Raw genomic sequence first — 18,985 nt, 5'->3', positions numbered from 1 at the left:
CTTTGGAACCGGAATCAGGGGCTGGTCTAGGGGTCTCTCTTTCCGGAGTCGGGGATGGTGAAACTCCGGTGGCCATATAAAGGGCTGCCCGTCCGGCCATGTGTGTTGGGCGAACAGATCTTCTCCCAGATGCGGCACTTTTGGTCTTATGGGCGCGGTGGTGTTAGCGCCCGGGTTGCCCGGGCCTTGCGGCCAGGCCGGGGGTATCTGGAAGGTGAAGGGCACCGTAAGGACGGCGGCGCCCTGGGCTACTTGGCCCTGCGACCAGGCCGGGGGCTCCGCGGAGGTAGGGGGCGCTGTTGGTATTGCGGCGCCCGGGGGTACTAGGCCTTGCGACCAGGCTGGTGGTACTTCCTGCTTGGTCACGCTTGGGGTCGAGGCGTGTGACGTCACAGGGGTCGCGGCTGCGGTTTGAGGCCTAGTCTGCGGCGGTGACGTTGCAGCGACGGGCACGGCAGGGGGTACTTCGGGCTCTGCGACGGGGAGCTGGGGCAGGTACGCAGTTTCCCGGTTTGGGGTGTAGACGTCCCCTTTACCTGCCTCCACTCGTTCGGCTCCCTTCTCGGCGCCGTCTCCGGCCTGTAGTCCTCCCGCGCCATCCTCAGAGGCGGTCTGTCTCCTCGTCTTGGGTGGCGTGCTCCGCTGACGGGTCTCGGTCTGCTGGGCCATCTCTCGGCTCCACTCCGCCAACGTCTCTCGCTGCACCCGGGCCATCCTCCTTGTGAGGCCCTCCAGAGCGGTCTGCGCACACTCCCGATCTCGGGGGAGCTGTGCTAGGACCTCCACTAGGCCTAGTGGGGTCGTTGCTTCCAGCAGGCTCCTGACCAACGGGTCGGTGCTGCTCTGCTCTCCTTCCGTTGTCTCCAGCAGGCTCCTGGCCAGCGGGCCGGTGCTGCTCTGCTCTTCTCCCATCTCCGGGTAAGCTTCTTCTGGACTCAGCTCTAGGCTTCTTGTCTCCGGGTGCGCTCTCTCCAGACTGCTCCAAGCGACACCCATCTTTGCTCTCTCCTTCTCAGTCCTCCCACTTCGAGGGCGGTCCCGGGGCCACTTGGTGATTGTCAGTTCCAGGGGCAGTTCTTTCACGCTGACAGACATCTCTAGCATCACAGTCTCTGTTGGTGGGGGCGGTTTCCACTTTTGGCGCCATTTTCGGTCCTGGCCCACGATGGGAGGTGGCCTCTTGCCACCCTCTGGCACGCCCATAATGGCGTCCGCTCTTCCAAGGCGGGAAACCTTTGGAAATGGCGGGAATCGTCTCCCAGTGGCGGGAAACTCTGCAGATGGCGGGAAAAAGCTGTTAATGGCGGACAACCGGCGGGAATCGATCTGTGACGGAGTCCGATGGCGGGGACCCTCCGGAACCGGCAGGAGACTTCTTTTTGAGGTAAACTCGTTCTTTTCTTCAGGCACGCAGTACCCGGTTGTTGCGGGCACGTAATCCTGCCGACTACGCCAAAGTTGACGCGCCCCCTGGGCCATATTCTTTAGGGGAATACCCGGAGCCGGATCAGATGGGGGTTGTAGTCTTCCGAGTGGCTGTGACCCGGTCCGTGCCCAGGGTGTCAAACTCAGTTGTATGTGGCAGTCCTACAGATGTTATTAAGTTCTTAATGTCGACTACGCCACCCGTTGTATTGCGGTCACTATGGCCGCCGCTGCAGCAGGGTCCGCTGAGGCTGATGGTGTAGGTGCAGCTTTTGATGGTATAACCCCCAACGGGTGGGGTATAGCCTCAGGGGGTCAGGTGCAGAGGATGGGGGTTGTGGTGGTGCAGCGTAGATGTAAAATGAAGACAGAGTCGGGTTGTGCAGTTTAGGGTATTTACTCACTGCTGATGTTCCGGTCACTCCAGCTTCAAGTGACCACCCGAGCCGTGCTGCGTCCACCAGGTCCTGGATCCAGCCAACCCCCAAGCAAGTCCGGAGCGTGACCCTGAGCTCTCCTTCTATCCTGTCTTCTGGCCGTCCCCACCAGGGATCTACCTAGGTCCAGCTCCCTCGGGCCTTCGGTTGGGAGACCCTTGGCCTTGGGTTCCCTGACCCTACATGTGGTTTGCCTTCAGGGTAGATGTGGTGGGTGATCGTGGCAGATCAATCCTGCCCACGACCTCCGGTTCCTGGCTAAGGTGTGCTGTAGCCTCTGCCAGCTTGGGATCCGGTACCCAGTTGCCAACTCTTCACCCGCTGATGGACTTTGGGTTCTCAGAGTTCCTTTTCTGTTTCCCCCTCTGGGTCTTTCTTGCTCCACTCTCACTCTCTCTGGGGCTTCTCTGCTCCTCTTCCTGACTCTGACAGACTGACCCTGTTCTTTGATGGTGCCCACCTTATATACACCCTCTATGTGTGAGCTCAGGTGACCAGCACCCAATGAGCTCCTATCTTTACCCAGGCTGCTCCCCCTATCTGCCCCTACACTACTTGGGATGTACCACCCCCCTCCCACTCCAGCCAGGAACAGACTCGGTCGTACCTGCACATTTCTAAGTGGGAGTACCGTCGGTCTGCTCCTCGGAAATGGGATGTGTGTAGTGCATGCAGCCTACCGAGCTCAGTTCCAGACTCCATCCTTACCCGGGAGTGGAATATCACACCTCTGGGTTGAGGTGCAATACCCCTGTAGCAGCCGAATCCTCAGGGTGCTACACATGCATACCAGGATGGGGTATCAAGGGGTGCCATGCATACCAGGATGGGGGCTCAAGGAGTGCCATGCATACCCGGATGGGGGCTCAGAGGGTGCCATGCATACCAAGATGGGGGTTCAGAGGGTGCCATGCACACCAGGATGGGGGCTCAAGGGGTGCCATGCATACCAGGATGGGGGCTCAAGGGGTGCCATGCATATCAGAATGAGGGATAAAGGGGTGCCATGCATACCAGGATGGGGGCTCAGAGGGTGCCATGCATACCAGGATGGGGGCTCAGAGGGTGCCATGCATACCAGGATGGGGGCTCCAGGGGTGCCAAGCATACCAGGATGGGGGCTCAGAGGGTGCCATGCATACCAGGATGGGGGCTCAAGGGGTGCCATGCATACCAGGATGGAGGCTCAAGGGGTGCCATGCATACCAGGATGGGGGCTCAGAGGGTGCCATGCATACCAGGATGGGGGCTCAAGGGGTGCCATGCACACCAGGGTGGGGGCTCAGAGGGTGCCATGCACACCAGGATAGGGGCTCAAGGGGTGCCATGCATACCAGGATGGGGTATCAAGGGGTGCCATGCATACCAGGATGGGGGCTCAAGGGGTGCCATGCATACCAGGATGGGGGCACAAGGGGTGCCATGCATACCAGGATGGGGGCTCAAGGAGTGCCATGCATACCAGGATGGGGGCTCAGAGGGTGCCATGCATACCAGGATGGGGGTTCAGAGGGTGCCATGCACACCAGGATGGTAGCTCAGAGGGTACATGGATACCAGGATGGGGGCTCAAGGGGTGCCATGCATACCAGAATGGGGGATAAAGGGATGCCATGCATACCAGGGTGGGGGCTCAGAGGGTGCCATGCATTCCAGGATGGGGGCTCAAGGGGTGCCATGCATATCAGGATGGGGAATCAAGGGGTGTCATGAATACCAAGATGGGGTATAAAGGGGTGCCATGCATTCCAGGATGGGGGCTCAGAGGGTGCAACGCATACCAGGATGGGGGCTCAAGGGGTGCCATGCATACCAGGATGGGGGCTCAGAGGGTGTCATGCATACCAGGATGGGGCTCAGAGGGTGCCATGCATACCAGGATGGGGGCTCTGAGGGTGTCATGCATACCAGGATGGGGGCTCAAGGGGTGCCATGCATACCAGGATGGGGGCTCAGAGGGTGCCATGCATACCAGGATGGGGGCTCAAGGGGTGCCATGCATACCAGGATGGAGGCTCAAGGGGTGCCATGCATACCAGGATGGGGGCTCAGAGGGTGCCATGCATACCAGGATGGGGGCTCAAGGGTGCCATGCACACCCGGATGGTAGCTCAGAGGGTGCTATGCACACCAGGATGGGGGCTCAAGGGGTGCCATGCATACCAGGATGGGGTATCAAGGGGTGCCATGCATACCAGGATGGGGGCTCAAGGGGTGCCATGCATACCAGGATGGGGGCTCAAGGAGTGCCATGCATACCCGGATGGGGGCTCAGAGGGTGCCATGCATACCAAGATGGGGGTTCAGAGGGTGCCATGCACACCAGGATGGGGGCTCAAAGGGTGCCATGCATACCAGGATGGGGGATAAAGGGGTGCCATGCATACCAGGATGGGGCTCAGAGGATGCCATGCATACCAGGATGGGGGCTCAGAGGGTGCCATGCATACCAGGATGGGGGCTCAAGGGGTGCCATGCACACCAGGGTGGGGGCTCAGAGGGTGCCATGCACACTAGGATAGGGGCTCAAGGGGTGCCATGCATACCAGGATGGGGTATCAAGGGGTGCCATGCATACCAGGATGGGGGCTCAAGGGGTGCCATGCATACCAGGATGGGGGCACAAGGGGTGCCATGCATACCAGGATGGGGGCTCAAGGAGTGCCATGCATACCAGGATGGGGGCTCAGAGGGTGCCATGCATACCAGGATGGGGGTTCAGAGGGTGCCATGCACACCAGGATGGTAGCTCAGAGGGTACATGGATACCAGGATGGGGGCTCAAGGGGTGCCATGCATACCAGAATGGGGGATAAAGGGGTGCCATGCATACCAGGATGGGGGCTCAGAGGGTGCCATGCATACCAGGATGGGGGCTCAAGGGGTGCCATGCATATCAGGATGGGGAATCAAGGGGTGTCATGAATACCAAGATGGGGTATAAAGGGGTGCCATGCATTCCAGGATGGGGGCTCAGAGGGTGCCACGCATACCAGGATGGAGGCTCAAGGGGTGCCATGCATATCAGGATGGGGAATCAAGGGGTGTCATGAATATCAAGATGGGGTATAAAGGGGTACCATGCATACCAGGATGGGGGATCAAGGGGTGTCATGATTACCAAGATGGGGTATAAAGGGGTGCCATGCATACCAAGATTGGGGATAAAGGGGTGCCATGCATACCAGGATGGGGGATAAAGGGGTACCATGCATACCAGGATGGGATGGGGGCCACTTATACCAGGAAGGAGGGGCCATACATACCTGGAGGATATTAACAGAATTGGGGGACATTACCCCAATACCAGTGTCAGCAGCAGACCCCCCCCCCCCATAACAGGGCATCATGACCACATTTTTTGCTTAAATTTTTTTTCCTATTTTCCTCCTTTAAAACCTAGGTGCGTCTTATGGTCCGGTGCGTCTTATAGTCCGAAAAATACGGTAATTTCAGCCTATGCTTCCATAAAATACCGTAATACAATGAATAGTGTGTTAAATAAATGAGATGCTGCATTTGTCTGCATATTATGCTTCAAGTGTACTGTGTCGAGCACAGCTCGTGGGCCCACCTGTGAATTTATCTGTTCACCTAGAGGCCAGTACAAGCCTATCTACCATGTGTCATTTATTATGCAAGAATGTTCTAATGAGACCAAGGTTGCTCTTAGGCCTCCTCATGCATCACTCTTCAGGGCCCAGATGTGACTGCTACCTTTATATCTCATAGCTACATTCCTGGGGAAGTACTATTGCTGATATAGAACAATTTACTGAGACGGTTACTAAATTATCAAAGCAATATAAACAAAGTTAATTATCTCAGCCATTCAACCCCATTTATAGCAAAATATCCACCTTTAGAGAAGTTTCATAATTAGAGCAGGGTATATAACTGTCACAAAAGCAGGACCACCCTTTATTACATCTGCCATCACATCATGGTGGCTGTCCTAGATGCCCTACTCTGTTCTTTTTAATGGACAGAACTCACCCATTCAAGTGAATAGGCTTATGAAAAGAAGAGACAGCAAATGGATGACACATCAAACACGTAATACAAATAGAGGAAAAACAAATCATCACATAGATGAAAAACTGTCATTTTTTTGCATAAGGCCTTAGTCTATAAACAGTAAACTTGCTAGTCAAAGCCAAAATCTTATCATTTCACTTATGGCTAGATGAAGGGACACAGGATTTTAAGCTCTAAAAAAAACAAAAACAAAGCTCACACAGAATTATGTACCATCCAAAGACCGACTTTCAGTTCGAGTTGATACAAAATCAAATACTTACATTGGAACACAAAAGTTTAGAGCCTCATCAAAGTACTTTCCATCAGGACAGTTACATCCTTCAATACATTCATCAGTGCAGATTTCTCCAAGAGAAAGAGAAGAGCAAGTCCGTCCACAAGAAGAAGAGCACTGGTGGTACAACATTCCATATCGGCATATTACTCCTGCAGAATAGAATTGGAATCATTATTCAAATTGTCACATTAGCACTTGTATAGTCACGTCTCTTTTTGAATGAGGGAAAAAGGTTCTCCAGAATGTACGGTAAATGTAAAAAGGTTCTCCAGAATGTAAATGTAAAAAGGTTCTCCAGAATGTAAATGTAAAAGGTTCTCCAGAATGTAAATGTAAAAAGGTTCTCCAGAATGTAAATGTAAAAGGTTCTCCAGAATGTAAATGTAAAAAGGTTCTCCAGAATGTAAATGGAGAAAGGTTCTCCAGAATGTAAATGTAAAAGGTTCTCCAGAATGTAAATGGAAAAAGGTTCTCCAGAATGTAAATGTAAAAGGTTCTCCAGAATGTAAATGGAAAAATTTTCTCCAGAATGTAAATAGAAAAAGATTCTCCAGAATGTAAATGTAAAAAAGTTCTCCAGAATGTATGGTAAATGGGAAAAGGTTCTCCAGAATGTAAATGGGAAAAGGTTCTCCAGAATGGCTGGCAGTTCAACACAAATTGGATGGCAGCAGAAAAACTATAGTTACATCATTCATTTATTTCATTATAAGGAGATTTGGTATTGGTTAATATATGTCAGTATCTTGTTTCTAGTTACGCATGATACAAGATTGTCAAGAGCTTCAGTGCCAGATCTTTTGTACCACAGGATGCTGGACAAAAGAAATATAACTGCAGGCCACCTACCCAAGGTGTCAACACCAAGAGGTGGTGTGGTTCTAACCCCTTAACCACTTCACCCCAAGAGATTTTTAATTTTTGTTTTTTCCTCCCCTTCTTCCAAGAGCCGTAACTTTTTTATTTGTTCATCCATGTAGCCTTGTGAGGGCTTGTTTTTTGCAAGACAAGTTGTACTTTTGAATGACACCATTGATTTTACCATATATTGTACTGGAAAACAGGAAAAAAAATTCCAAGTACGATGAAATTGCCAAAAAAGTGCAATTCCATAATAGTTTTTTTTTTTTTTTTTATTTACCAAGTTCAATATATGGTAAAACTGACCAGGCAATATAATTCTCCAGGTCAGAACGAGAACGCAGATACCAAACATGTACAGGTTGTTTCTTATTTATGTGGTGAAAAAAAGTTCCAAACTTTGTATGAAAAAAAGTTTTTGCGTTTTCCGAGACCCGTAGCATTTCCATTTTTCAGAATCTGGGTCTGTGTGACGGCTTACTTTTTGCAGCTTTATCTGATGTTTTTATTGATATCATTTTGGTCTCCTCTTATTGCATTTTATTGCAATGTTGCGACAACCAAAAAAACGTAATTCTGGCATTTTGATTTTTTTTCTTGTTACGCCGTTTACCGATAGGATTAATTTATTTTATATTTTGATCGGACATTTCTAAACACAGTGATAACAGATATGTGTATTTTTTTTAATTGTTTTATTTTTGATGGGGCAAAAGTGGGGTGATTTGAACTTGTGTTTTTTAATTTTTTTAAATATTTTTAAAAAAAAATTTTTTACTGTGTTCAATAGTCCAGTTAGTGGACTTGAAGCTGCAATTTACCGATCAACTGTGCTATACATAGCAGGGATTCAGCACTGCTATGTATAGCAAAAATCACAAACTCCTATGAACGCCGGTCACGGGCCAATGTTCATCGGGTTATTATAATGACAGGCACGGGGGTATTCTGCATGCAGACAGCTGCAGACATCTGGCTGTCATGACAACCCATCAGCGCCCCATCAAGTGACAGGAGCGCCGATAGGTGGGACATGTGATGCAATTCCAGCCGGCGCGTGTTAAATTCCGCTGTCAGTGATTGACAGTACATTTAACTGGTTAGTAGCCAGGTGAATCTTGCATCCACCTGCGGCTGTTAGATGCACTTGAAGGCTGATTAAATCAGCCATTCAGTACAGGGAAAGATGCAGGCTCAGTGCCGAAGCCTGCATCAAAGACAGGAATACAGCATGATCGGTTGTGAAGGGGTTAACACATGTTCACATGCATGCACATCATGACAAGCCTTAACTAAAAGCAGGAACACAGCTGCAATTGAGCACTGGGCTACCTCTAAAATGTTTTTAAATAGCCATCAGAGGTTGCTGAGTGGTTTTCTACTTGAGCCAGGGGCCTGACCCAAGGCCCCCATACATATTATCTCAGGATTATTTGACAGTTTAATGTGTATGATGGCCTCCCGAATCTCTCCATGGCCCCACTATCAGTATTTGGTCAGTATTCGGTCAGTATTTTTTCTCAGGAGTGGGAGCCAAAACCAGGAGTGGGTGATAAATGCAGAATTGGTGACTTGTTTCTATTATACCTTTTCTCTGATTGTTCCTCACCTGGTTTTGGCTCCCACTCCTGAGAGAAAATACTGACCGAATACTGACCAAATACTGATAGTGGGGTCGTGGCTAGTGATGAGCAAGTATGTTCGGTTAACCCTTTTGGCAAGTATACTCCGGCGAGTACCGAGTATCTTCAGCGTGCTTGGGTGTTACGTTTGAATCACTCCCGTGTGCATGATTTGCGACTGTTTGACAGCTTTAATACATGTCAGGAATGCTTAAGACAAGCAAAAGTGAGAAAAAAATTACATAAGTTGAATTGAGAATGATCAGTTGGATAGAGATTTTGAGATCATTTTCTTATGAAATGGTCAACATTGGTTATAATAGTTGTCTTTCATCATCAGTTGAATTTGTGGGAAAATGTGGCTAATATGGACCCAAACAAGTTTAAAAGATGAATATTACTCAACGTGTTTTATATGTAAAAAGTTGTAGACAAATCTAATGACCAGAATTATTCAACATATTATAACATTATATTATTTAATTACTCACCGCAAAAGGAAACTTGTGATCGGAAGTTGATAGAAACGCCATGCTTGTTGCAGATGTAGGCATAGTGAGCCAAGGCATTGCACAGACAATTGCTGCCACATTTACATGCATCAAAACGACACAACTGATAATACAATCCTGGACTCACGTAGGCATGACATGGTGCAAAAAGATCCTGATTGACAACATCACAGTGGGTCGCATATCCGACTGGAAAACAGGAAGACAAAACTGTATATATCGTGCATATATACAATATATTGTGTATCTATGTATGTATATATATATATATATATATATATATATATATATATATATACATATAATACTAGCATGGGCGAACAATTTTAAATTGCATGTTTTTTTTTTGTCCTGAGAATGCTATAAAATGTATAAAAACCACAGAGTGCAAAATCCCTAGGTTTTTTCACTGTTTGCTTCTGTGCAGATTTTATAGCTTAATCTGTACATACCTCAACACCATAACTCTAATAAATAAAAGACTAAACTGATGTAATGTTAGATAGTTTGTTGTCCATTATACTACACTAACTCTAAAAAGCTGAAAAGTAAAAAACTGTCCAAATTGTCGGGTACCGCTGCTGAATTGCTGGCCGGCTTTTCAAGAGAATGCCAAGAGTGTGCAAAGCAGTCATCAAAGCAAAAGGTGGCTACTTTGAAGAACCTAGAATATAAGACATATTTTCAGTTGTTTCACACTTTTTTGTTAAGTATATAATTCCACATGTGTTAATTCATAGTTTTGATGCCTTCAGTGTGAATGTACGATTTTCATAGTTATGAAAATACAGAAAAATCTTTAAATGAGAAGGTGTGTCCAAACTTTTGGTCTGTACTGTACTTCAAATGGTTTGGAGAGGCGTTTTTGCCACTTTGCTGGCGTCTCAGTGAATGGGAATGTCCAGAAAAGAAATTAGAATCAGCATTGTGGTTTAATTTCTACGAATTTCGAAGTCCAACTGATTCCTTCATCAGGACTACCACCTGATAATGGAGTCATTTTGACTTCGAACCAGGTGGTTCTCCTGATAATAGAGTCAGCTGGACTTCAAAATGTGTAGAGATTAAATTGCAATGCTTATTCTAATTTCTTTTCTGGACATTCCCATTCATTGAGATGCAAGCAGCGCAGCATAACCACCTCTCAACAGCATTTGATTTCAACGTTGGATCTGCCAACCAAGCAGAGCAGCAGCAGCAGCTGGACCTTTTGTTTCTGAGCTATTATAAAAGATGTGCTTTCTCGCAGCCTTATCAGGTGAGCAGGTACCGCAGCACAAAAAAGCCTGTTATCTGATTTTTACCCTATCTTGTGCTCTTTTGTCCTTTTAGCCTATAATCAATATAGTGTCCTTTGCCATATTTTGATTAGTACACATCATAAAGCTATTTTTTTTAATTACACTCCTCATCATTGAAATTGTAACACCAAGAAGGAAAAGTTGTGGAGTTATGGAAATACCAGGATCAATAGACATGTTAATGATATGCAAATGCTAAAAAAATGGAAACAAAATTTTCAAAACATCTTGATATATTCAGTATCAAGTATGAGCACAATGAGCAGAAATACACATCTTGTCATACCATCAATAAGGAGATTGATGGTTATCTGAGAAATGTTCAGCTGCAATGAATGCACTTGGGTACACAAATCATCAAGATCCACTGCTGGCAGCTCCCTTTGCAATTTTCTTAGATGTATTCAATAGGAGACAAGCCCAGAGACACTGCAGACCAAGGTAGCATGTTTAGATTACAAAGGCTGCTCAGAGTAGCACAAGAAACATGGCGTTATCATATTAAAAATGAGTCATGGAACGCTTTCCATTTTTCCTCAAGAAGGCCTCTACATGGCATTTCCAAGGAGATCTCCAGAACAATCTGCGGCTATCGTTGCATCCATGACAAAAGCAGGACTCATTGCAGAAAAGGAGAGACCTCCATTCCAGTCTCGATTGAAGTCTTTCTCTGCCTTTGAGATCAGTGGTGGAACACCTAAAGCTGGACGTCCGGCTGATAGCCCAATGTCTTGAAAACGCCTTCTGATTCTTTGTGTAGACATGGCTTGATACCTTAGGCTTGTTTTGTTATGTCTAAGTTAACTTGCAGTACAGAATGGATCACTTCGCATTATTCTTCAAATCTGAGGAGACCACATGGGCTATGCCATGAACAGGTCTCCACAAGGGATCATTACACCGGTTCTACTCCCAACATTATGGCGTTGGGTGGCGTAATATACAGTATCCAGACCCCTCAAGTATTCATTCCAGGTACACTAACAGCTCGGCGTTACATTGATTTGGTCAAAATTTGTCCAAAAGTGAACAGATGCCGTTTTCAACAATACAACTCTAGGCCCAATGTTGATCATACTACTGTGAGTAGCCTGCATGGTCTAAACTTACTACCATGGCCTGCAGCAACTACAGACTCATCTCCCATTGAGCATATCTGGGACGTCTCTGGTCAGAATTTGGAAAGGTAGCTGCCAGCATCAGATTTTGATGATTTGTTTATCCAAGTGCATTCGGTGTGGCAGAACATTCCTCAGACAATTATTAGTAATCACGTGATAGCAGCCAAATAATGTAAGTGCTTGTAATTCTGTGCATGGCGCTCCTACTTGATATTGAATAAATGAGATGTTTTAAAAATGTTGTTTCCATGTTTTCATCATTTATGTCATTAAGAGATCCATAAATCCTATGATTTCGATAATTCCATGACTTTCCCTTCTTGCAATTTCAACATGGAGCAGTGTATATTGAAATTGAAAGGGTTGTTGATTACTTTTTATAATATATGTGAATGATGCTAGAAAAATAAGTGTTTTTTCTACAATTTTTACCTACAATAGGTATCAGGGATACATAATGTGCACTCTACAAATGTATTACCCAACATGATTTTAGCACACACAGAAAACATAGCCATTCTGGTTCTTTAATAATATAGAATAATGCTTCATTTATGTTCAACTTCACGTCATTCTAACATTTCAATTATTTATAGGATGTTGGCAAATCAACAGAATGTAAAAATAATTGTGACACCTATTTTTAAAGTAAGACGGCAGAAAGTAGTCACATGCTGCTAAAATGACACATTGCTATCATTTGAAAAACTTATTTCTATTCCAAGGAAAATCCCTTTAGGTTTTCTATTGTCTGCATACATCTCTACAAATGACCTTTGTCACAAAAGGGCTTCAGGATTATACTCATCAGTTTACCATTCTGAAGATTAGTGTCACAGGGATCTATTACAGGGATGTTTACTGGAGTTAAACAGGCTGATGATATTTTCCAGGCATTGGCGTGAAGTTGTGGGGTCCCCTCGATCATACCTGCTGGTGAACTGATAAGAAATATAAGGGGTTAAGAATGGACTAATAAACAGTTAAATGTGCAGCTTATTTATGGTTACTAATATTAAAGGGGTTGTCCAGCCTAAAATGTTAAGTCTGCAGTCACTATGTGTGACTGCAGACTTCTGGATCCACCAGGCACACGCACAGTGCGCTGCAATTTGGTATCATTTGGTAGAGTTAGAGAGTGCTTGTAAAAAGCAACTTGAACATTTTCTTCTTATGCTGTATTATTCCATGTACATTTATATTTATTTTTATACAGCTGACTGCCAAGCATACCGGCCACTGCTTCGGCCAAACATGCTCTTTTCTATTGAGCATTTTCCTGATCCCAGCCAGCTTCAGTACTACTGCGCTCCTCCGATGCTGAAAATGAAAAGCTGCCTTTTATAGTTTTCTCGGAGAGTGTCCAAGCTGTCATTCAAGCACGAGGGCTCACTTCACAACCTCAGAGATTATTTTTCTCTTATATTTAAAGGGTTGGTCTTGTCTTCTGCTAATGTCTGCAGTCACTACGTGCCTGCAAACTTCTGAATCCTTACAATGAGCGAACTGTGCGCTGTCAGGATTCTTTGGTATTGCTGCCAAGACCAAGTATGCCATTTGTACACTTCCGGCCACATTCTGATTAGACGTGCTTGGCATCACTCAATACAAGTGATTAGAGCGCGTCTGGGCATGTCTAGTCTGAATGTGGCCGGAAGTGTACAAATGGTATACTTGTGGTCACGTGGCTACCCAGTCTTGGCAGCAATACTAAAGAATCCTGACAGCATGTGTTCCACACGCTGATAGGATTCAGAAATCTGCAGTCCCACAGAGTAACTGCAGAATATTATTAGACTGGACTACCCTCTAAACAGCATTACAGCAGCTTTGTAAAGAAAAACATGTAGGAGGAAGATTATTAATATCTTTATGTCACAAAAGAGGTATAAAAAAGTTGCAAATTATTGCAAATGCCACATGTGCACAACATTTTCCAACTTTTGGGCAATTTCCGCACTTTTTAAATGAGGTAAGATAAATTTGTGGGGTTTACCTCTCTATACTTCACTTAGGCAGCTTCGCCTGGGAAAATTCGGTGACTGTGTCTAAATGACACAAGGCCAATTGTTTTACTATATATTGTAATAAAACACTTTGAAAACCCCCTTTTATTCTATAATATTTCTATGGTTTTTATTATTACAATTGTTTGGTTTTGAGTTATGTGTTATGTTTTTGTTCCTCAATTGTTGTGTTGTTTTTAACATTTTTTGGAACAATTCTTAAATGTATTTCTGAATTGTATTTATTAAATATGATAGTAATAGTGAGATAGTCTTACAGAAAGTCATCTCTTAGATTGCCATTAAATGTTCCACAGAGACCCAATGTCCTCCTCTTCCAGGAACTACTGGCTTGAATATAAAGTCTGTCGCCTCCTTTAGCAAATTGAATTCTTATTCCAAACTTTGTCTTCAGCTGCACAAACATCGAGGACAAATTTCTAACCTCAATATCACCTGTAGGAAAAGAGAATAACAGATTAAAGATGAAAATGAGCCTACTGGCAATGTTTGTGTGCTATATTATAACTGTCACGATTCCTCCTATCTGAGTGTTTGGATGCAGTAAATGACAGTTCAATCTAGGAATGGGGTGTGCTGAGTGGTCAATATTGTGATGGACAGCTTAGCCGTCCAATCGGATGCTGGGGCGTGCTAAGCTGTCAGTGTCTGCAGCGACAGTTTAGCCGTCCAATCAGGACCAAGGTGTGCAGGGCCTTCATCCATGTGTCTCTTGTCCAGAGTAATTACCTGGCTATTTAACAAGCTTTCTGCCTTTGATTGATGCCAATTGTAGCTTTGCTCATTAGATGTGTGCTTGCTCTGTGCTCCTTGACTGGTATTCTGATCTTTGCTGATCGATCTAGGATTTGTCTTGACCATCCATTTGCCTAGCCCTTTTGTTGCGATTTACTATCTTCTTGAAATGTTGACCTTGGACTGTTTCTTGACTAGCCTTTGTCTCACCCCTCTGTCTATGATGTACTCTCTTGGCTTTTGACCTCGGACAGCTTGACTACACAGCCTCACGGCTTATCCGAGAGTAGTGACTAGCGTCACAATAACAATGTTACAATGTGCCCCCTAGTGTTGTTTTTGAGAATGAATTACTATGTGAGTAACATATTTCTTATTCATTTGAATAAAATACATAAAAAAAACTTCTGTTCCTCTGTATGCCATTCTGATATTGGTAAGCCATTAAGAAACGCTTCAATTTATTTTAATTATTTTACATCACATATTACTCTACACATGAGACCATTTTTGGAAATATGTGCCTTACAATGGGTACGGAAAGTATTCAGACCCCTTTAAATTTTTCACTCTTTGTTTCATTGCAGCCATTTGGTAAATTCTAAAAAGTTCATTTTTTTTCTCATTAATGTACACTCTGCATCCCATCTTGACTGAAAAAAACAGAAATGTAGAACTTTTTCCAAATTTATTAAAAAAGAAAAACTGAAATATCACATGGTCATAAGTATTCAGACCCTTTGCCCAAACACTCATATTTAAGTCACATGCTGTCAATTTCCTTGTGATCCTCCTTTAGATGGTGCTACTCCTTCATTGATGTCCAGCTGTGTTTAATTAAACTGATAGGACTTGATATGGAAAGGCACACACCTGTCTATATAAGACCTCACAGCTCACAGTGCATGTGAGACCAAATGAGAATCATGAGCTCAAAGGAACTGCCCAAGGAGCTCAGAGACAGAATTGTGGCAAGGCACAGATCTGGCCAAGGTGACAAAAGAAATTCTGCAGTACTCAAGGTTCCTAAGAGCACAGTGGCCATAATCCTTAAATGGAAGAAGTTTGGGACCACCAGAAGTCTTCCTAGACCTGGCTGTCCAGCCAAACTGAGCAATCGTGGATAAGAGCCTTGGTGAGAGAGGTAAAGAAGAACCCCAAGATAATTGTGGCTGAGCTCCAGAGATTCAGTAGGGAGATGGGAGAAAGTTCCACAAAGTCAACTATCACTGCAGCCCTCCACCAGTAGGGCCTTTGTGGCAGAGTGGCCAGACAGAAGCCTCTCCTCAGTGCAAGACATATGAAAGCCCCCATAGAGTTTGCTCAAAAACACATGAAGGACTCCCAGACTATGAGAAATAAGATTCTCTGGTCTGATGAGACTAAGATAGAACTTTTTGGTGACAATTCTAAGCGCTATGTGTGAAGAAAACCAGGCACTGCTCATCCCCTGCACAATACAGTCCCAACAGTGAAACATGGTGGTGGCAGCATCATGCTACACCGCGTGCAGAATTATTAGGCAAATGAGTATTTTGATAACATGATACTTTTTATACATGTTGTCCTACTCCAAGCTGCATAGGCTTGAGAGCCAACTACCAATTAAGTAAATCTGGTGATGTCCATCTCTGTAATGAGGAGGGGTGTTGTCTGTAACGGGTCCGGGAGGCGGAACCTCTGAGCTACTATACAAGGAGGCGGCCCTTGTAAGGGAGCGGGTGGCAGTCTCTGGGTGAACGGACAGGGAGTTACGGCAAGTGATCAGGGCAGTCTCTGGGTAAGGGGTAGGTACGACCTGTGATGGCAGAGCCTCCGGGTAGGCTAGCAGGCAGATGGTAGATGTGTGCTCCCAGGTGAGCAAGCGAGAGTCTCTGGAATAGCAAGTGGTCACGGCACGTGACAGCGGAACCTCCGGGCTGGCAGGCAGGTAGGTAACGGAGAAGCGCTCCCAGGTGAGCGGGCAAGAGTCTCTGGAATAGCTGGTGGTCACCGCACGTGACAACGGGACCTCCGGGCTGGCAAGCAGGCAGGTAACGGAGATGCGCTCCCAGGTGAGCGGGCAAGAGTCTCTGAGATAGCTGGTGGTCACAGCACGTGACAACGGAGCCTCCGGGCTGGCAAGCAGGCAGATAACGGAGAAGCGCTCCCAGGTGAGCGGGCAAGCTGGTCCATAGACAGACTGACCGGAGTAGTAAGGCAGACCGTCGGACCTCAGGCAAGCAGGCAGGTAGCTGATATGCGCTCCCAGGTGAGCGGGCAGGCTGGTCCTTTAGACAGACTGACAGGAGTAGTAAGGCAGACCGTCGGACCTCAGGCTGGCAGACAGGTAACAAGTATTCAGGCAGGAATCAAGCAGGTAACTAGCAGGAAACTGGCAGGAAACTGGCAGGTAACTGGCAGGTAACTGGCAGGTAACTGGCAGGTAACTGGCAACGGGACCTGAGGGCTGAAGCACAGGTGAGACACAGGTGCAAACAACATTGCTCGGGCACCTCCATTTTGGAGGAGGTGCCTTTTATATGATGAAGTCCTCCGGCCATTGGCCGGGGACTCTTTAGGGCGGCGCGCGCGGCCCCTTTAAGAGGAGGGGAGCGCGCGCGCGCGCGCCCTAAGCACAGGGGCCGGGAAGGAGCGCGCGCCGAGAGCAGAGCAGGAGGAGGACGCCGGGACGGAGCGCGCGCTGACAGCAGAGCGGGGAGAGGACGCCGGGCAGGAGCGCGCGCTGACAGCAGAGCGGGAAGAGGACGCCGGGCACGGAGCAGAGCGGTGAGGGGAGCAGCGTCCCTGCCTAGCAGAGGGCAGGGACGCCAGCGCTACATTGTCTAATGACATCAACACCCTATATAAGGTGTGCTTAATTATTAGGCAACTTCCTTTCCTTTGGCAAAATGGGTCAGAAGAGAGATTTGACGGGCACTGAAAAGTCCAAAATTGTGAGATGTCTTGCAGAGGGATGCACCAGTCTTGAAATTTCCAAACTTTGAAGCATGATCACCGAACAATCAAGCGTTTCATGGCAAATAGCTAACAGGGTCGCAAGAAGCGTGTTGGCCAATAAAGGCGCAAAATAACTGCCCATGAAATGAGGAAATTCAAGCGTGAAGCTGCCAAGATGCCATTCGCCACCAGTTTTGCTGTAATGCACACGCCCGGGCTGAGCGGCGTGTGCGTGTGATTCCACTGGACCGTGCCGGAGAGTGAATGCCTGGAGGGGCGTAACTAGGTATTCACCCGATCCGACCAGGGTCGCACGACGGCATACGACGCCAGTGCACCAAGGAAGAACCGAGCAGAGGGACCAGGTGCTACTCCAGGACAGACCCCGGACACGGCTGTTGACCCACACAGGGGAATACAGGAACAGACTGGTAGGCTGGCACACAGACTGGTGGGAATAGGCAGGCACGACTGGTATGCAGGCAGGCGGGTATGCAGGCAGGGGGATACAGGCAAGCACGGCTAGAGTGCAGACAGGGAGGCACTAGCAGGTAGAAACACAGGGGGGATAGGACCCAGTACACACTGGGACTCAGGAACAGAACCACAGATGTGGCGGACAAGCACAGCAGAGTGAGGCCGCCCAGAGAGGTGAGCGAGAGCAGGGCAGGACAAGGCCACCTGGAGCGGTGAGCAAAGGGTCAGAGCTGAGCGAGACTGCCGGAGCAGTGAGCAAGGAGTCAGAGCAGGACGAGGCCTCCTGGAGCGGTGAGCAAGAGTAGAGCAGGACGAGGCCGCCTGGAGCGGTGAGCAAGAGTAGAGCAGGACGAGGCCGCCTGGAGCGGTGAGCAAAGGGTCAGAGCTGAGCGAGACTGCCGGAGCAGTGAGCACGGAGTCAGAGCAGGACGAGGCCGCATGAAGCGGTGAGCAAGAGTAGAGCAGGACGAGGCCGCCTGGTGCAGTGAGCAAAGGGGTCAGAGCGGGCTAGAACCGCCAGAGCGGTGAGCAAAGGAGTCAGAGCAGGCTAGAACCGCCGGAGCGGTGAGCAAAGGAGTCAGAGCAGGCTAGAACCGCCGGAGCGGTGAGCAAAGGAGTCAGAGCAGGCTAGAACCGCCGGAGCGGTGAGCAAAGGAGTCAGAGCAGGCTAGAACCGCCGGAGCGGTGAGCAAGGCAGAGCAGGGGGGACAGGGCTCTGTTCACACAGAACAGACAGGAAGGGAAAGGCAGAGCCAGATACCCACAGGGTACTTGCAGTGAAGTAGCGAGTGGACCACAAACTCACAAACGGGAGTACAGAGACAACAAGCAGGAGTTAGGTACGAGTTCAGACTCTGCAGAACAAGGAAGGGAACGGACATAGAGGCAAAACAGGTAAAGGATAGGAGAGAGTTCAGACTGGAACTGAGTGTATGGAGGAGACCGACACTGCAGCGGAATACAGGAGCGGGTCTGGGAATACGGCCCCAGAGAGGCGGGACGAACAGGCAAGGAGCGTGTTCAGACAGGACAGACAAGATACATGAGCGGGTCTAGGTAATCGGCCCCTAGAAGGCGGGAGGAACAGGCTAGGAGCGTGTTCAGACAGGACAGACAAGATACAGGAGCGGGTCTAGGTAATCGGCCCCTAGAAGGCAGGAGGAACAGGCTAGGAGTGTGTTCAGACAGGCATGGAAATACAGCCTCCAG

General features: G+C 47.5%; 1 protein-coding gene across 1 annotated transcript in view; it reads right to left on the bottom strand.

The window, feature by feature from the left end:
• OTOGL (otogelin like) overlaps positions 1-18,985 on the bottom strand; it is a 346,660-nt gene that overhangs the window by 225,791 nt on the left and 101,884 nt on the right. Inside the window, exons 17-20 of the mRNA XM_073651595.1 lie at positions 13,882-14,059; positions 12,414-12,538; positions 9,155-9,364; positions 6,164-6,329 (exon numbers count right to left, since the gene is read on the bottom strand). Coding sequence (XP_073507696.1) covers positions 6,164-6,329; positions 9,155-9,364; positions 12,414-12,538; positions 13,882-14,059 — 679 coding nt within the window. The remainder of the gene's footprint in view (positions 1-6,163; positions 6,330-9,154; positions 9,365-12,413; positions 12,539-13,881; positions 14,060-18,985) is intronic.

Source organism: Phyllobates terribilis, unplaced genomic scaffold, assembly GCF_046119375.1.
Source record: "Phyllobates terribilis strain yellow unplaced genomic scaffold, ASM4611937v1 Scaffold_11__3_contigs__length_659146591, whole genome shotgun sequence".
In the NCBI taxonomy this organism is placed as follows: Eukaryota; Metazoa; Chordata; class Amphibia; order Anura; family Dendrobatidae; genus Phyllobates; species Phyllobates terribilis.
The sequence above is the reverse complement of the archived record's forward strand: the minus strand, read 5'-3'. Positions and strand labels throughout refer to the sequence as shown.